Below are 19,434 nucleotides of genomic sequence, written 5' to 3' on the forward strand. Positions count from 1 at the left end.
GGAGTAATATTTTTATATTTAACTGTTTGCTAAATAACCAGGGTGGCCCTGCACAATGACCGAGAGTCCCCCGGTTTCCCCGAGGGTCTTTGTTCTGCAAGGATTGCAGAGGCTGCAGTCCCACAGTTAGTCCATCAGGACCCAGCTCTCTTGGGGCAGAACTGGCCAAATTTCAACAACAACTCATTTTTCCACCCTGACTGGGTGTGTTCCTAATGGCAGACGGGAACCACTGACCCAGCGGCCCAGGCTCACACAGATGCTTTCCATTGTCACACCCATAATAAAATAATCCCTCTTTATTCTCCTTGTCTCTCTCTCTTTCTCTCTCTCTCTCTCTCTCTTCTTGCTCTTTCTCACTTCCAGGTGCAAATAGTCTACAAACCAGTGGACCTAAGCAAGGTGACCTCCAAGTGCGGCTCCTTAGGCAACATCCATCATAAACCAGGTAGCCCTCTGGGACGGGAAGGGCCTGGGGTGGGGCAGGGAGGGGCAGAGTGCTGGGAAGGATTTGTTGCCTGGATCCTGCAGGAGAGTGTGTAGAGCTTGCTGGGGCCTGGGAGGCGTGGCTGCCCCAGCTGCTCCTCCTGAGCAGGGCCTTATTGGCTAAGATAAGGCATGGAGGGAGGGGGGATGCTGGTCCCGAGCCCCAACCTGTGACTGATTCTCCAGCAGTTTGTACACGGTGCCTTTAGGGTGCCCCTGAAGGCCAGCTATATGGATGGCCTAGTTTGGTTCCCATCCAACATGGGGGATACTTCACCACCCGCATCAGCTACAACATGAGACCCCTGGGCTATTGCCATGCCCTTGCTGTGACTTTGTTTAAATAGAAAACGAGGCCACTGGAGAGCCCCCATGCTACTCTCCCTCCTATCCCACATGTAAGGAAATCAGTGTGCCCTTCATCTCTCTGCAGTGACAGAAATGTACACCTGTGCTGTCCAATGTAGCCAGTAACCACAGGAGGCTATTGAGCACTTGAAATGGGGCTAATGCAATTGAAGAATTGAAATAATTTTATTTAATTAAAATGTAAATAGCCGCAGTCAGTCAGCGGTGACCATATTGAACAGCACAGGTATAGATATTTTTTTGGTAGTGGGGATTGAACCCAAGGTGCCCTACCACTGAGCTACATCCATCCCTAGCCATTCTTATTTTAAGACAGTGTCCCACTAACTTGCCAAAGGTCTCACTAAATTGCCAAGGCTGGCCTTGAACTTGTGATCCTCCAGCCTCCCAAGGCCCTGGGATTTCTGGCGTGCGTGCCCCATGGTGTCTGCAGCATAGATTCCAAATGGCACATGAGAGTCCACAGCAGGGACTTCTGCCTCCCTCAGGCTCTATCTGGAGCAGAGGTCTTTACTGGAAAGAGAAAGTCAATTTGGACCAGGACATGTCTGATTTTTTTTGTCTGGCTCCCTGGACATTTTGTAGGAGTTGAGTATCAGAGAAAACTGCGCTACGCCACAGCTGGGGCAACCATCCTCATGTGCTGTGAGTGGCTGTCTTCATCCTCCTCAAGAAATCCTCGTGCCCTGTCTCCCACTCTTGGGCTTGGCATAAAGGGTCAAGGAGGGCTGGGTGCCATGGTGCATTCTGTAATTCTAGCAACTTGGGAGGCTGAGGCAGGAGGATCACAAGTTCGAGACCAGCCTAGACAATTTAGCAAGACCCTGTCTAAAAGATAAAAGGGTTGGAGATGTAGCTTAGGAGTAAAACACTCCTGGATTCAATCTTTTGTTCCCTGAAAAAGATAAAGAAAGGGTCAAGGAGGGAGAAAGGGTTGGGGGTCTTTCCGTTTTTAGTGTGCATTTTGACAGTTAATTTGATTCTGAGATCTCTCAGGGCAATATTACAGGATATTGATATGGGAAGATCTCACTTTTTGGAAGTCAACCAATTTAGAAGTTAGCATAATTTCTCCCCAACTGAGCTGTCATTTACCTTTGCATTATCTAAGGAAGAAGAGTTTTCATAGTAAATATTTGATGTACACCTTGATTAGAGAGATGATGCAATGTTTTCAAGCTCTTTGCAAGGATGTACTTATACCCAAACACATTCTAAACAAAGGAGAATCTCAACAACTCTCCCTGAATCACTGGCTCGGTCCCCCTTGGAGTCCCAGTGCTGTCCTGTCGTCAAGGACTCCCCTCCAGAGCCCTGGGGTCTCACTTAAATTTGCGGTGCCCCAGCAGCCCCTGGCATTTGGCTCCGCAGACTGCAGCTCTCATTCAGTGGATGCTTAGTCTACTAAACCACAGGGAGAGATGGCAAGAAACTGCTATGTGTGTTGTGTTCCAGGAGGTGGCCAGGTGGAAGTAAAATCTGAGAAACTGGACTTCAAGGATAGAGTCCAGTCGAAGATTGGGTCTCTGGATAATATCACCCATGTCCCTGGAGGAGGAAATAAGAAGGTAAGGGGGAAGGGCAGGAAGGAGGCCACATTTGGATATGGGTGTTCATTGCCTGGTCAAGGCTTGTCTAGTTTTCCAAAGGTGGAAAGCAAGGGATCTTGCCTGGACTGTCTTAGCAGCATCCAGGACATCGGGTCTAGACCTTAGCTGCCCATTGCAGTCACATGGGAGTTCTAACAAATTTGAGACCTGAAGATGCTAATTAGTCTCAGGTGCAACTGGGTAGATGAGGTTTTTTAATAACAGCTCTCAAATGATTTTTTAGTTGTAGATGGACACAGTACCTTTATTTTATTTATTTTTATGTGGTGCCTAGAATCGAACACAAGGCCTCACACATGTGAGGCAAGCGCACTACCACCGAGCCACAACCACAGTCCCTCTCAGGTGATTTTTTAGTGCAAAGGTGAGAACCACTGTGCCAGGCCCTGGGGTTCATAAACACCCACAAAGGCAAGTAGCCATCCCCCAGGTCAGCCCTGGTACACAAGGAACAGTTATGGGAACGTCACCAAATTGTGGGACTTTCCCCACTTGCTCTAGGTTAAGGTACTTTGGTGGTCATCAGGCCTGGCCTCTCCCCAGAATCTGACTCAGTGGATCTGGGACAGGCCTGGGCATTGGAGATCCTCCGGGTTAAAGAAGGCTTCCACCAGTCTCTGGAAACTTCTGTGCCCTGGGGTAAGTTCTGGGCTTGACTCTGGAAGTCTGTTGTGATTGAGGCAAGACCCAAATATTTTCAGCCTCAATTTCTCCTTTAGCAAGACAGGATGGAAATACACAAATCCTGGGGAGTTTGTGAGCCCCAAATGAGCCTGCGTCTGGAAGGGGCCTGGTGACTTGCAGGAGCCACGTCTAAGCCAAGTTTCTCAACTCCTGTTTCTAATTCATCTCTGTGATGACCCAGAAAGGGTGGGCAGGGCCCTGCGTCTGCTCAGAACACACTGTCCTCATCCCAGGGGATCCTCTTCTGATTCAGTCCCCCATTTCCCTACTATGATAAACAAAATTGCAAACAGGGAGCAGAGCACATGACCAGCCCCATGGGTTCCTTTCAATTTGCGGGATTTTTGGACATTCCCAGGAATCTGTCCTTCTATTTTTTAATTTTTTTAAAGAAACAGCACTTACAAACAGCAACAATAAAAACAATTAATTGCTACTGGGGGTGTAGCTCAGAGGCACAACGTTTTCCTAGTATGGGAAAGGCCCTGGGTTCCACTGTCAGCATCACAGGAAAAAAAAATTAGCATAAAAGTTCTTATCACAGCTTTTCTCAAATAACCTTTCAAGTACAGTAGTATGAAAGGGTCCTCTTTTCAAAACAGTGACCCAGAACGAACGACATATGCACCTATCCTGAATGGGAGTCTGGCTTTTATCTATGCCCACATCAAACCGCTGAAATCAGGCTCTTCACTTGGGTTTTCATGGACGCCTGAAATTGCGTGGAAAGGAGGCACCGTGTGTGGGAGCACATGTGTTCACATTTTTCTTGCTTCAGCAGATACTCAAAGAGTCTGGGACCCAACATAAGATGGAGTTATGGTGTTGTCTATTTTGAGTAAATCAGGAGAGAATATTATGCAAACTCATATTTCCAGCTAAAACTTCCTACTTCTGAATTTCCTGGTATCCTTGGGACTCCTGGCTTTGTTGCTGTCCCTTTAGGAAGGTCATCTCGTCATTTCTTCTAGCGTACCAAGGAGAGTTGCCCATAGTTGCTGCCACCTCAGACTCATCAGTCCCTGGCACTGGGAAGGCGTTTGTGAAGCTCCAGGCTGGCATAGGTGGCTCTGGAGATGGCCCTTGACTTTCTGAAGCTTCTCCTTCAACACCTTTACTTGCAAGTTGGTGATAATCTAGCGGAACATAATGTGGGGGGCAATGTGGGGCTCAGTGGTAGAGCCCGTGCTTGTCAAGCACAAAGCCCTGGGTTCCATCCCCAGCACAAGGGAGAAACCTATCTTTTGACTTAGCGTCTCCACTTCTAGGAGACAGAAGTGGAGACACTTACATGAGTGTAAAATGATGTGTGTACAAGGTCACTCAAGGTTATTCGAATGTTCTTCTGCATAAACGAAGCCCTAGCACTCTGGGCTTCTGAAAAAGACTGGAAGCTCCTAAATGGCCATATGCTGGGGAGTAAGTTTTGGTCCCTCTGCTGTGTTGATGTGCTGAGCAGTATGTCCTGATAGCAGAAGGAAGTGAGTTTGAAAATCAAAGTGCAAAGCATGTGTATATTGTTACCATAGCTGCTGAACACACATGTATGTTCGGACTCTGGCACCCATTTGTATGTGTGTGGGACATCTCTGGAAGGTACACAAGAAACACACTGGTTATTGTGTCTGGAGAAGCAGGTGAGGAAAGGACCGTTGGTACAAGCACGGCCAGTTGGAAGGCTAGGCCAGTCCCTGGTGGTGGTGGGGTCTTCAGGGCCTGTCCTTCTCTCCCTGGCACTTTGTCACACCCTGACTCTCCTTGCAGATCGAAACCCACAAGCTGACCTTCCGAGAGAATGCCAAAGCCAAGACGGACCACGGGGCAGAAATCGTGTACAAGTCACCAGTGGTGTCCGGGGACACGTCTCCCAGGCACCTCAGCAACGTCTCCTCCACCGGTAGCATCAACATGGTGGACTCGCCCCAGCTCGCCACGCTAGCCGACGAAGTGTCTGCCTCCCTGGCCAAGCAGGGTTTGTGATCAGGCCCCCGGGGCAGTCAATAATCGTGGAGAGAAGAGAGAGTGAGAGAGTGTGGAAAAAAAAAGAATAATGATCTGGCCCCTCGCCCTCTGCCCTCCCCCGCTGCTCCTCACAGACGGGTCAACCGGGTCGTCACCTAACCTGCTTTTGTGGCTCGGCTTTGGCTCGGGACTTCAAAATCAGTGATGGGGATAAGAGCAAATTTCATCTTTCCAAATTGATTGGTGGGCTAACAATAAAATATTTTTCAAAAAACAAAACACACACAAACATGTAAAAACATGGCCACACCAACATTTCCGTGGGCAATTCCTTTCGATTCTTTTTTTTTCCCCTCTGAGTAGAAGAGGGCGAAGGAGAGGCTCTGAGAGCTGCTTCCGGGCAATTTAAGGGACTAGGGTGCCCGCCACCTCGAACCCCATCTGAGGGTGTCACAGGGACAGCGGCAGCAACGAAGGATGGGACACCTGGTGAGCTGCAGCCCCAGGCCGAGGATGTCAACCTAGGGTGCCCTGTGGGGCAGAGTGGGGCGAGAGGCCAGGTGGGGCGGCCTGCGCTACTTCTTGGCCCGGGGTCTGCTGCCCCCTCTGGAAGGTGGCCTGTGGGAGAAGAGGCACTGAACAGAAGGAAGGTGGGCGGGAGGGTGGCACCCTGTGGATTACTTCCTTGGAGAAGACTGACCCTGCCGTCCCAGAGCGCTGGCTCTCCTTCCTGCAGGTGGGGGGTCCTGAGCTGAGGGGCCCTGGGCCCAAAGGCCCCGATTGACTGAGTTCTGAAGGTTGGAACTGCAGCCACGATTTTGACCACCTCACAGATCTGGGACTTCAGGGCTAACCAGTTCTCTTTGTAAGGACTTGTGCCTCTTGGGGGACATCCTCCTGTTCCCAAGCCTGGGCCTCCGGCATCCATGGAGTGTGTGGGGTAGGGGTAGTATTTGGGAGGTGGGTACTGAGCCTCCCATCCTTTCCATGGCCACTGCAGCCCCCTCTGCCTGTCTCTCTGTACTCGTATGTCTGCCGTGAGAGCCCAATCACTGCCGTACCCCTCATTATGCCACTGTCCCGAGTGCCCAGCCTCCCCCAATCCCCAGTCATGGACACTGGTTAAATGCTGGCTGCACCTACTCTACACTAAGGGTAAAATCAAGGGAGGGCAAAGTCCAGGTACAAGGGCTGGAATTCATTATCTTGCTATAAGTCCCACTGACCCAACTGGTATGAACCAGGGTGGGGTTGGCCATGACCCTAGATGTTTTTGCCTTCCTTGTTGACTTGTCTGATAGGCTTGGTTCCCTTCCTGTGTTGAGCTGGTAGCAGGAGGTAGGATGTCCTGGTTGCTAGTAATAATAACACAAGGATGGGCAGGTGACTCCCAGGGCAGGGCCACACTCTCTGTCCCTCACTTCCACCCCAGCTTAACTGCCAGCCTCCCAGAGCCCAGCCACCGTTCAACTCCATGTGCATGGAATCAGCCCTCCACACCCTCAAGCAGGGAACATGCCCCTCGGAAATGATTCTTTTCCCCAGTCCCAGTTGAAAGCAATGCTGTTTGATCTGCTGGAGCAGCTGGACATATACATAGATGTTGCCTTTCCCTCCCCCGTCTGCACCCTGTTGCGTTGTAGTTGGATTTGTCTGTTTGGATTCACAAGAGTGACTAAGATAGTGAGTGTAAAAAAAAAAAGAAAGAAAAAACCAAAAAAAAAAAAAAAAAAAAACCCGGACGCATGCATCTCAAAACGCTTGTAAAGAGGCTTCTAGCCCACCCTCATGAGGGTCCTGGATGTCTCTCACCCTCATACAGGTACTTGGCTCCAAGAGGCAGGTGTAGCTGTACCCTGCAGGGGCCACCTAAGTTTTGAAAGGGTTTCTTCAACATCTGGGACCCAACAGAGACCAGATTCTGACACCTGAGGGCTGTCAGCTGTGAAGAAGGCCGGAGGCACAGGGCTAGGACAGAAACATGGTGCCTCCCTCTGTCTCTCAGGCTTTCTTGTCAGGGCAGGCTGTGGCTGGCCTGGTTTGCAGCATGGAGGTGGTCCTCTCTGGTGACAGCCTCAGGTGGGGAGAGAGCTGTAGCCCCCAGAAGCTCTACCCTTGGTCTGCGCCCTCATGAGGGACAATCTGGGCCTCCGCATCAGTAGGGACTGAGATGGATTGCTGCCAGCCTGGACAGGCTCCAAGGGGTCCTGGGCTATACTGACAGAGGAAGGGGAACTAGCTAGAAGACACCATTTCTTCCCATGCCCCCTGTTGCTGTGGAAAAAAGGAAGCTGCCTTTGTGGATACTCAGCTGCTTCCAATTTGGGTACAGATAAAGGCAATCCTGGGGCTGGGTGGGCAGGGCTGCCCATGCAAATTACCTGGGTCTTTAACTTTCTAAAGTGAGGTTTCCTACTGTCCTGACTCCCAGATAGAAAGTGTGTTTTAAAGATATGTGACCCTTCATCACTGCCACCGATTTCAGCTGTTTCTTCTTGCGCCTCTTCTTGTCCTCCTGCTGTTTTTCATGCCCTGCTCTTCAGCACCGTGGGTCTTACATGGAGAGCTCTGCAATCTCCCTCATGGGATGGGCTATTGGGGTCAGCCTAAACATCATGGTTTTGAGTGATCAGTTCAGTGCTGATAGGTAACTACCTATCATTTTAATGAGGACAATCCTCCCAGGGCTGGGCACTCCCCTCTCCCTCCATTTGTCCCACCTCCATAGCCAATGTCCCTGGGTGGGCTAGATAGGATATACTATATGCCTGGTTCATTCAAGCTCTCGATTCACTTTATCAATAGTTCCATTTAAACTGACTTCTGTGGTGAGACTGCATCCTGTTTATGATTGCTTGCTGTGCTATGGGGGGAGGGGGAGGACCATGTAAGACAGTTCATATGGGCAAAGGGAAGGTTTGGAGTGCGCAATTAGGTTGCCTTGAAGCCCTTTTCATAATTTCAACCACAACTGCTTAGAGGGAGGGGGGTGCCATGGGCTTGAGGCCATGGGGCTGTGCTGTTCTGAAAGGGTTTCCCAGTTGCAGAGGCAGCTAGCTAGTTTTCCAACCCCTCCCAGCCAGTTATGAGGCTTGTGTAGGAACTGGAGATTGGAGATCCTGTTGCTCTGGCCTGCTGCTGCTGCACTTTGGTGGAGTTCTGAATCCACAATCTTACCTCCCCAAGACCCTGGCATCCTTTCCTCTAAGCTATTGGCACCTCAGCGTCACCTCTCCCACTGGGCCTAACTTCTAGCAGCTATCTCTTCCTTTATTTCCCTTGTCTTTGTTCCTGAAATAAAACAAGAGTTGGGGACAGAGGAAAGAGGTGGTTATCAGCTACAGGTCTGTGGCTTTATGAGCCTCCCAACTTCTCTCCACCTTTGGAAAGGGTTACCCTGGGCACTGACCCAGAGTATCACCTCCTAATGGACTTAGTCCATGAATCTGCTGTGCTGGGCAGGATGATTTCCGACACTTGCAAGTCCCATAACTTCTTTGGTAATTTTGAGGGTGGGGGGAGGGACATAAAATCATTTTAGCTTAGCTTTCTGTCTGTGAATGTCCATATAGTGTATTGTGTGTTTTAACAAATGATTTACACTGACTGTTGCTGTAAAAGTGAATTTGGAAATAAAGTTATTACTCTGATTAAATAAGATCTCTGGCTCATGGATTCCAAGGACAAGAAAATTATACAGAATGTATGACTCCCAAGTTCTTTTTCACACTTAAACTTAGAACAAGAAATAACCATTTTGTTAAAAGCTGGACATGAGGCTTAACAGCTCTTTCTGGGGACCTGAAGGTGAAAAGAGAATCCATACTTGGTCATTCTCAGTTGATGCTTTCATTCTAGTTCTGGCAAACCTTTCCGACCAACTCAAATGGGCAATGAATACCCATTAAACTCACAATACTGTACTAAAGCATTAAGACCCATGCCAGTGCACTCGAACCTGAGATTAGTCTAGAGGCTTGAGACTAAAGCAGAAAATAAGTCATTTACCTGAATGAATGGCTTAGATCCCTTACAGGTTTATACACATAGCTGTCTTCTTTCCTTTGGAACCTTATTGCGGATTAACTCACCATATTATTCCTTAGTAATCATGTCAAGGTCATGATACTGCTGGGAGCTACTTCAGTCAAGCAGATCTTAACTCCAACTAAAGCAGCAGCACCAGCTAGCTAACAAGGGATGCTCTCAGAATGACTGCTTTCAGAGCCATGATTGCAGCCTCATTTGCTGTTCTGGCTTCACTGCTATGGAAAGAAGGAGAGAGAGAGAACCGGGTCCACCCACTCATTCGTCTTCTACAAAGGAAATCAAGCACTTAGCCTCCTCAGGAGAAATATGTTGTGATCTCTTAGGTGGCAGGCCAAAGAAACAATCCAGGTACCATTAAAATTATACATATTCTCATTGACTACCAACTCCAGAAAAGTTAAATGGTGAAAAATAAAATCTTCATTAAAGAACAATTTAGATTTAGATACATACAGTGCTGGCCTCACTAGAGAAAGAACACTGAGAGGCCACAGATGGACTGCTTTCACTCAGTAAGATCAGACAGTCTTGTGCGGGCCTCTCTCCTCCTGGTACCCCTCATCTCAGTGAAAACCATCATGTCCTCTCTCATGACCATCACATGAACCTGCCATGCTCCCAGAAGACAAAGGTCTCCAAGGTTCAGAGCCAGCCAGACTCCCCAAAGTCTGGCTCCAGCAGAGCTGCCTCCAGAGCAACCATCACTGCCATGGACACCAAAGTCTCGTAGGTCAATAAAGGGCTGACACCCAATATTCTGTAACTCTTTTTTTTTATTATTTTTTTCATTTTTCCTTCCTTTTTTTTAAGCACTAGTCTGTGCTTTGCGAACAGAATCAAGACATTAACAAAGATCAGCTTCTCTGAAGAAAAGCATTTCTATAGAACAAAGACAGCTACATGTTTCGCTGCCATTACACAGCTCAAAGCAGGAAAAGAAAATATTTACAAAATACAAGTTTTTTTTTTAAATTTTTGTTTTTTTTTCTTTTTGTCTTTTTTTTTTTTTTTTACAATGCTAAAAGGGTTATTCAGAATTTTCAACCTTATAAATAGAAGAAGCACTTTATGCATAGGGATATGGTGCATTATTGTTGTTTAAAGAAACAATGACAAACCCTTTAACTTGCAAACAGAAAAAAAAATCACTAATGTTGAAAATTGTGAAAAAACCCCAACCATTAAGCAGTTTTGCCTATAATTTTTATACGATTACAAAATGGCAGAAAAAAAAAGTCCTTCCCCCCGCCCCCTTTTTGGTGATGTGGTTACACATGAGACAAGCACAAGGTTAACAAAGGAGGGTGATGGGGAGTGATGAAAACCACAGCAAGGTCCAGACAATGTTCCACAGGCAAGGGGAGCGTGAAAGAGGAAGAGTCTAATTGACACTGACAGGGAAATAGAGGTGAAGGAAACATGACAAAGTGAACCAGTCAGTGAAAGCAAAATTATACAGGGGAGATGGCTGCTCGCATCCCCAATCTCCTAGTTTGTAGGGGAGTGGGGATGAGGTTAAGGAGACCCTACCTTCACAGACCAGGCCAACATGGGAGGACTGATGTGTGTGGGTGTGTGCATGGCATGGGGAGCAGACGAGGAAGGGCAGGAAGGGGCAGGATGGGGGAACCTGAGCAGCCGCAGCCAGGTTACTGCAGTTAAGGAGTCAAGAAAGAGATGACCAAATGCAGATGAAACTGAAAATAGGTCTTGAAGACCTGGGTGACAAGGGGGAGCCATCCTGCTGGCTGAGAGCTCAGTGAGAACAGCTGGCAATTATGGCAAAGAGGCTCTGATGGGGTTCTCCAGCACAGAAAACCAAAGCGGGGGTAGGGGGACCCAGCCAGAAACACTAGAGCTTAGCCAAGCCACAGATGGGAGGGAAGGGGAGTAAGAGCCCAGAGTGCCCTTGTTCTGTCCCATCCTAAACTAAAAGGCCATGCTGAACTGGAGCTTTCCATCCCCTCTGCCCTTTGGCTTTTCTACCCTGCCCACAGGTATGAAGGAGAGGGGTGATCATCTAACATTGCTAAGTCCAGTGATTCAACAGCGCAGAGGATGTACCAGGACCAGGCCAGCAGGGTCTTATCCTGAACTTGTCTGCCAACTAGAGGAAGTGCTCAGGTGGGTGACAAGAAAACATGGAAACAGAAACAAAACAAAAATCAAAATGAGGAAAAAAAAAATACCAAAGGAGGATCTAAATTCCTTAAATTCACTAAAAACTGTGAAAATTTCCGGCATATGATGTTTGAATATCAAACGCAGAGATTTCTGAAGCTTTAATGCCAATAGTTAGTGAGTCTGTTTAGATTCTCATCTCCAGCTCATCTGTGAGTTGGGCGCTGAGCTGTGACCGTTGCTGCCAGATGCCGACTCTTGAGGGGGACAATGGGAGGCGAGGTGGGTGCCACCTCTAATTCCCGACCAGTCTTGCTGCCTGAGGTGCGGCGAGTGCAGCGGGCTGCCCGTTCCTGTGCATCCAGCTGGTCCTCACACTCTGCCTGGGGACTGTATGGCAGGGGGAAGGTTCGTCGCTCCCATGGCTGGACAGACTGTGGGCAGACAATTTGCTCTGGTGAGGACCCAAGCCAGCTTCCTGCCCCAAAGCTTGTGGACTGAAGCCCATGACCAGTCTATTTGGATTTTCTGAGCCAATTCAGAAGACCCTTCACAGAGTGGGCACTCATTTAACAATGGTTAGTACAATTCCCTTGTACCTGCAGAAAATCAATTTGAAGTGCATGATCCCACCTGCTCCAAATGGGGAGAAGGAATCATAAAAATGAAGATTCATTTTCTGCAGGTACTACCCCTTCCTGATTCCACCCGCCACTTTGCCAACCCCAGGCAAAGGTGGTATACCTCACCTGTTCATCCAATCCCAGCTCTGGTGTGGAACAACGGGTGTCTTCGCTGGCTAAGTGTCGCAGAGTGTCCCGAGCCATAGGGGTGAGAGGTGCCGAGTGCAGTTCTGGGCTAATGGGGCTCCTAGGAGACTGACCGTGGGATAACTCTGACAGAGAATGGGTACTACTGACATCAGGGGAGGCGGGCTGTGGAGTGGAGGGGTTGGCACTGCCCAACTGTGGGGTGGTCCGGCCGTCTGATGACCTGTAAGACCTGTACACCAAGAAATGCAGCTGTGAGTGTAGGCTAATGGAGGAGTTCTTGTCTGTGTATTTCTGGGTGGGTGAGGGGTGAGGACGATGTATGAAAAAAGCATCCCTACCAACAGACACTGATGCTGACTGATACCAGCGTGTTTTCTTAAGATTTAGCAAATCTCGCTTCATTCTACTACTGCCCAGAGTAGGAGATACAAAACATAACATCTGAGAACTATGTACATCTATCATCCTGAGAAAGTCAGGGCTAAACAATGCCCAGGGCTAATGCCTGGCAGAGAACATAGTGAATTCACGGGAATAGGGAATTTAGTCCAAACTCGGATAAATGGAAACAGGATAGTGATGTGTGAGATAGTGAACTGTGGTTTCCCACTTCAGAGAACTAACTCAAAGAGGGTTAACTTGTGGTGAGGCCTTCAAAACTCCTTCAGCTCAATCACCATGACTGGCCTTCAATAGCCATAGGCAATCACAATAATTTATGAGAACCAGACAGGGACTACTCAGCAAGAATGTAGCATTTGACTTAGACATTCCTCTCCTAGTTCCAACAAATACTAGAAACTTGTAATTAATTCTAGGACATTGTCAATAGATGATATGAAAAGCAAACACTCCTGTGCACTGGCAATTCTGTGGACACAGGCAGGGCCCAAACTCCCTATGCACCACCCTCCCTCCACCACCCTCCCTAGGAACCTGTGCCTGCCCCATTACCTGCTGCCCCGCCGCTGGGGTGGCATACTCGTGGTCCACAGCCACCGTGCCCTCTCCATCTCCTCACATTTGGCATGCAGGGCGGCGAAGGCTGCATCAGATAGGTCCTCGATCTGCAACAGAACAGCTTCATTGAGTCTCTCTTTCCCCCAGGAAGCTGAGTTTAAGTATGGATATAGCAATTCTAGAACCAGTCCCACCCCTTTCTAGGTTCTTCCTGGACAGGACAGGTATACACGGAGCTTTCACTTGACACCCACAGGTCTTGAGGCATCTTGAATATGTGTACCCAAGAGTGTGTTTTCTTCTAAGAGAGTATGACCATGCCATTACCTCCTCATTCTCCTCATCAGCACTCCCCTTCAGAGATTGAAGATCAACCTCCCGCCAGCTGCAAAACCAAGAAGGAAAAAAAGTCCCATTAGATGGTAGGCAGGCTGCTTGGGGAAGGCTCAGCCCTATCACAGCTCATCCTCTGTAACCCTGAGACCTCAAAAAAAAAAAAAAAAAAAAAAAAAAAGTCCTCATATTCAAATACCCACAAAGGCCAGAAACACAAGCAGCAAGCTGGGGTTGGGGATGACAGACTAACAAACTAAAGCAAGGGAACCTCTTTTAAAGGGGACAAACACTATTCAGGACTGGTACCATTATGAGAATGTAAGTAACAGATAAAATCAACAAATATTGGAAATAATTCTGCCTTGAATTTGAAAACAAATTCAGTATTTTAATAAAACATGTTTATATGCTAATCATGGTCAGTGGCCTGCCAGGCTGTGACCTCTGGTCATATAATGTAACAAGAGAAAATTATATAGAGAAACAATTTCACTCCCTAGGTAAGACTTTCATTTAAAGAGAAGACAGAACACCCCGTGGACTCAGTGGCACATGCTTATAATCCCACATACTTTAGGAGTTGAGGCAGGAGGATATCAAGTTCCAAGCCAGCCTGGGCAACTTTAGTAAGACCATGTATGTCTCAAAATAAAATTAAAAAAAAAAAAAAAAAAGGGACTGGGGATGTGCTTGCCTAACAGTTTTGAGGCCCTGGGTCCTATTCCTAATATGGTAAGCAAGCGAGAGAAAAAAAAAAAAAGGGGGAGGAGAGGGAGATTAAGAGAGAAGACAGAACCCGAAGGTCGGTCAGAAGAGAAGAGGGGAAAAGGGCAATAATAGAAGGGAGAGGAGCTGATTATTCAAGGCTTTTACCTGGGAGTAAGGATTTCCTTGTATTGTAGTTTCTCTACTCGAGTTGTTGCAGCAACAGACATTGGGATGACAATGTTATTAATGTCAAACGAGCTCTCTCCCCTTCTCCTCCTTACTGGCTGCTGTTAAGACAAAGGTTATGTTTTAAGAGAGGCACAATTTTATAAACGTTAAATCATTCATTTAAGATATAAGCAGGATCACCAATAATCAGGTATTTGGGTCCTTAGACAGAACTCTGTAGTGAATGCCATGGCTCACCCCTAGGAAACTGTCTCCAAGAGCAGAGTCCTTGGGGAAATACCAGATGATCCCAAGGAGTAACTTTCATTCATATTGCCCCACTAGCCCCCTTTTCCTTCATGAGCTCATGTGAAAAGAGATTTGTTGAATTTTACAGAGGTGAGTATTCAGGGGTTTTAGGTCAGCTGTTGAAGTTTTTATTCCTCTATAAAAACTCTATTAACACCCTCCTTTAAAAATCCCTACTCCCCTCTTTTATTCCTGAACCCTATCACTTAGCTCCTAAATAGCAATGTTTATGTTTAGTGATGACTTCTGGGTTACAAATACTGAGTTCTCTTACTCTGAAAGACGCTCTAAGGGTAGGCCCTCTCAACAGACCATCTCACCTTGGTTGTTATGAAAGCATTCTCCTCTCTTTAGCTAAATCTGCACCCACCACCTGCTTGGCTCTTGGGTAATTTCCCCTATTATACTTGGAGAAAGAGCCTAGAGCCTTCCAGTTGCATCACTGAGATGAGGGAAACTTAAGAGGAGGAAGTATCCACAACTCCCATTCCTGAAGAAAGAAATGTGCTCTGATGGGAAGTGAAGAAGATCAAACCCTTGGGGAAACAAGACTTCCAAGGATCCAATTTCAGAGGCAGAGGTGGGTATCTATTGTAGCTGAGAGATCAGGAAGGAATGAAGTAGGGAGCCAACTGGCCTGGTTTCTTAGATGGAAGAGAATGTCTACTAGCTGCTTCTGTCCATACAGCATATATCTTATCCTGAAACAGACTGTTAACTGAGCTGTGAGGGAAACAGTGGGATGACAAACATGCTGCCATGGCAACAATACATCTGGAAACATCTAAGAGGTTACATTCACACCCAAACCACTAAGTGTGGCCAAGCCTCAGAGGAGGGGCTTGTGAAAGGAGATAAGGAGGGTCAGAATTTCCCCTACAACTAACTACAGCTATCCTCAGTTCTTGGAAAGCGATGTACAGTTTATTCACTCCATCATCTTAGAACATTTTCAGGGAATATTAAAAATTAGCACTTCCTGGACCAGGATTTCAGCTGCTGTCATTTATGATTTCAGGTAACCACAAAGTCTTTTCCACTTCTATCTCCTTCTCTATCAACTCAACTAGACTTGTCAATAAATTCAAATTTACAGCAACTGCTTAACCAAAATGGTTGAAAGATTTTTTGCAAATCTGGACTGGCTGGGTTCTACAGCTAAGGATCAGTGACCTCATACACAAAAGCTTTAGCTACTGCCACATCTATGTTCAAGTTTCATCCATGTCCCACAAAAGAACGCAAAGAAAGGGTGCCTTAGGAGATTCAACCTTCTCTGTACCTTGGTCAAGAATGTGAAACTGCTGGAAAACAGGTATGTATTTTCCTCAAATCTTTCTGGGCCTGCTATTTGTACCGTCCAGGCAAAGTGGCTTGTGGAACTGTCCAAGAACAACTTCTACCTCTCATCTTTGTCCTAGACCCCCCCATTCTGTCAGCTTCTTTTGATCTAACTTAACTACGTTCTCCTATTTAGAGCCAGAGGTAGAGAGCAGGCAATGAGAACAGTAAGTGGTTCCTATACCTAGTTGTACATCAGAAAACAAGAAAGGAGAGAAGGAAAGTAGGTAGGTTGGTTGGTTGTGGTAAAAATATATTTTTTTAAAGCCACTAAAGTGATTCTACTGCAACCAGTGACTGGCAAAGCACTACCACAAATACCTTGCTCCCACCATAATTTCTCCAGTGTAATCCAGTCTCTCTCTGAATAATTGGCCAATCACTCTGCTTACTATTACATAAATCCATATTCACTGAATAGGAATGAAAGCATTAAGGGTCAGCAGAGTGCTATACACAAAAATCTATATGCCAGGGCTGGGGCCGTGGCTCAGTGGTAGAGCACTCGCCTAGCATGCATAAGGCACTGGGTTCGATTCTCAGCACCACATAAAAATAAAATTAAAAAATATATTGTGCCCACCTATAACTAAAAAATAAATATTTTAAAAAAATCTATATGCCAAAATTAAGTAAAAATTCCAAAGCATTCAGGCCCAGATTAACATTTTTTCAGACTCAGGAAGCCTGATATATTCAACAAGTCCCAGATCTTAATAGCTTATATTTTCTATCACAATGAGACTTCTAAATTCTTTGATTATCTGAAACCCATGCTGGTGAATAATTGAATGTGTGAGGTGAAGAAGGGGAGGTAGTAAGAAGCCCTCTGAAAAAGATGGTCTGATTCGTAAAAGCAAAAAGAGAACAATGTGAATTCCTACCTGATGATAGGAGCCTAGGGAGCACATTTTGTGAGCTTAGAAGTTTCTTGATCTAAGCTCTGTAAGAGCTTTCTTTCTAAGTCACCTCCGTAATGCCTCCACCCTTAGACTGTGTACTGTCATGGTGAGAAAGCTGGCTCTGCAGTCACACTGTTGGGGTTTGAATCACAATTATAACCCTTCACAAGCTGCCTCACTTTATGCAATTTACTTAACATTGGAAAGCCTTAGTTTTCATGCCCAAAACATGAGAATTCATAAAACCACCTACATCTCAAAGGGTATTATAGGATTAAAAGGAATGACACACATCAAACACTTAGCACTGGCATAAGTGTACAATAAACATTAGTGTTCTAGAGTTTTATTATTACTGTTATAATTGTTATCAAAATTATTATATGAAGGACTCTAATGGATACAAATCAGCTACAAGTGTATGTGTTCAAGGGAGTGCAGCTTGAGAGATGAAAATATTAAAACAAAATTAATGAGAATGTTTGAAATGGCTGCAAACAGCTTGATGGATGGAATGTGGTACTGTCAAAGTTGATGGGGTGAGGGGAAGGAGTGCCTTAAATGGGCTGCCATTAGGAATGTACTATGTGGACACAACCACAGTGACCTGCTGAATTTGTAGTTCTGTTCTCTCCAACTAAAAAAAACATGGGACTCTCTGCCTACTCCCTTCCTTTCCAATACCTCACACCCAGTTTTCACTGGAAGTAACCTCCATTCACCATAAGAACAGAAATAAGGAAATCAACAGCTATCTCCAAAGCCCATCTCCCTCCTCTCACTTCTTGGGCCAAGAGAGTTAAGGCCATGGTACTGTAGACTTCTGTCTGAAGCTTAGTTCCACAAATCTTGAGCAGTCAGAGATCACCTTAATAGTCTACTTCAGTATCAAGCTTCCTGTGGGTGGCTCAGCAGAGATCCAACTCTACTATGAAAAATAACAGATTAAGTACCACCACTATGGCTTAAAAATGAGTTACCATGAATGTCCTGGGCTTCATAACTTACCCTCTATAATATGCCCCAGAGACACGTGCATGAGGGGCAACCTGCAGAGGATGCCCAGCCAGATACACACAGGTACTTACAGAAGCACTGGCTGTAACCTGTGAGCCAGAGCTGGTGGGTGCGGAGCTGTCTGACGAGGTGGAAAGCTGTCGCACCAAGGGACTGTGTGGTGGATGGTGGGCAGCAGCCAAGTAGCTTGAACTGTTCACATCTGTGTGATGCTTCAACACTGCAGAAGTCAACAGAAAAGAAAGGAGTACATAACTATCTTAACAAGCTTCACTTCTAAATACACACTAAGGAACACCAGCAATATGCATGAAAGGTAAAAATGCTTTCTAAGCCTGGAGGATAAAAAGGTGAAGCAAACTTGATGATGAGAGGTAGGGGAATTGGCAGAGGTTGCTGCAGCGGTAAGAAGTGACCTGCATTTAGAAGCAGTAGTGCCCCCCTACTCAGCCTTCCTAGAAGGCGAAGGACAAAGCTGGCAGGCAATTAAGAGAAGCCTGGGCTGCCCCAGAAAGCCCTGAGCAGGTGCAAATGCAGGTAGAGGTGCCGGGCCTGGCCCTACCTTCACTTCTCTCAGATGAATGGTCTCGCAATCTCATTTTGCTGTGGTTTGGGTCATGCATGGGTGGCGGTGGGTTGAGCAAGCGCTCTGCTTTTGGCGCTGTCACTCGCTCCACCATGGGCACAGCCCCCACATCGTCTAAGTGCTGCCTGTGGGTCCTGTCAGGCCGGGTTTGGTGATGGGACAGCTCTGAAGAGGGGAACAGAAAAAGAGCTGTGAAACACCTTCTCTCAAATCTTTTATTTGAGCCCTTAAGTTCTCTCTAGGTCAATGCTATATACTCAGGGCAGCAAGAAAGTCCTTTGGGACTGAAGCCTCTAGTAAATAGCACAATGGCTAGGACAGGCATAGGGAATCCATAACCAGAGAAATGTGACACCAGGCTACAAAAGACATAGCATTGCCGACAGGTGGATGCAATGCTATGTCACTGCCAACTGTTCAATGGACACTTTGGGTCTTCCCCATGACCCATGGTGTTTGGAATAGCTTTCAAAATCCATCTAATAGCATCTAAGACAAGCAGAAGTAGTAGACTGTGATACAACTGCCTTACCCAACACACTGGCATGGCAAACCAGTAACTTGAGAACATAAAAGAATGAAAAATAACTAGGACTCTGAAGGACTCCCCAGTTCTCTGAAACTTACTGGCTGTTGTCAGGAAGGAGTTGACCAACTTGTGCCTGTCTTTACGAGTTGGATCCGGCAGACTGCCTGGCATGGGTGCTCTGTGCTTAAGTGAGAACTTTTTGGGAGGTTTGATTTTGTCAAAAGGCTTGTTCTGCCATTGAGACTTTAGCATGCTCTGGAAGTGCAGGCTCGAGGGAACATCTGCAAGAAACAAAGAACACTGCAAGTCAGTCCAAACACCTGATCTCTGGGCTCCTCTTTCCTGAAACGATGGGTGTTCAACACTGACTCTCCTGGACTTGACAAGCAGAAGCTGTCAGATAGAAGATCCATCTATGAAAACCTTGGTAAACATAGTTCCTCTACTTACAAGCACGTTACTTGCCTTTTCATTTTCAAGTTCCAAGCAGGGGAGTGGAAATTCCAAACACCTTTTATTAGAC

The 19,434-nt window shown here is 46.6% G+C and overlaps 2 protein-coding genes across 27 annotated transcripts in view; one reads left to right on the forward strand and one right to left on the reverse strand.

The window, feature by feature from the left end:
• Positions 1-8,766, forward strand: part of Mapt (microtubule associated protein tau) — a 77,835-nt gene extending 69,069 nt beyond the window's left edge. For all 17 annotated transcript variants that reach the window (XM_048786428.1, XM_015507195.2, XM_048786438.1 and 14 more), the window contains 3 exons: positions 367-448; positions 2,311-2,423; positions 4,914-8,766. In XM_048786428.1, coding sequence (XP_048642385.1) covers positions 367-448; positions 2,311-2,423; positions 4,914-5,129 — 411 coding nt within the window. In that variant the 3' untranslated portion in view covers positions 5,130-8,766. The remainder of the gene's footprint in view (positions 1-366; positions 449-2,310; positions 2,424-4,913) is intronic.
• Kansl1 (KAT8 regulatory NSL complex subunit 1) overlaps positions 8,622-19,434 on the reverse strand; it is a 193,887-nt gene continuing 183,074 nt past the window's right edge. For 6 of the 10 annotated variants that reach the window (XM_048786350.1, XM_048786379.1, XM_048786369.1 and 3 more), the window contains 8 exons: positions 19,010-19,192; positions 18,359-18,547; positions 17,868-18,016; positions 14,225-14,346; positions 13,343-13,400; positions 13,010-13,122; positions 12,032-12,284; positions 8,622-11,716 (listed from right to left, as the gene is read on the reverse strand). In XM_048786350.1, coding sequence (XP_048642307.1) covers positions 11,489-11,716; positions 12,032-12,284; positions 13,010-13,122; positions 13,343-13,400; positions 14,225-14,346; positions 17,868-18,016; positions 18,359-18,547; positions 19,010-19,192 — 1,295 coding nt within the window. In that variant the 3' untranslated portion in view covers positions 8,622-11,488. The remainder of the gene's footprint in view (positions 11,717-12,031; positions 12,285-13,009; positions 13,123-13,342; positions 13,401-14,224; positions 14,347-17,867; positions 18,017-18,358; positions 18,548-19,009; positions 19,193-19,434) is intronic. The other 4 variants (XM_048786384.1, XM_048786383.1, XM_048786385.1 and 1 more) reach the window with 2 other exon arrangements.

The sequence above is a fragment of the Marmota marmota genome, unplaced genomic scaffold (assembly GCF_001458135.2).
Source record: "Marmota marmota marmota unplaced genomic scaffold, marMar, whole genome shotgun sequence".
Lineage (NCBI taxonomy): Eukaryota > Metazoa > Chordata > Mammalia > Rodentia > Sciuridae > Marmota > Marmota marmota.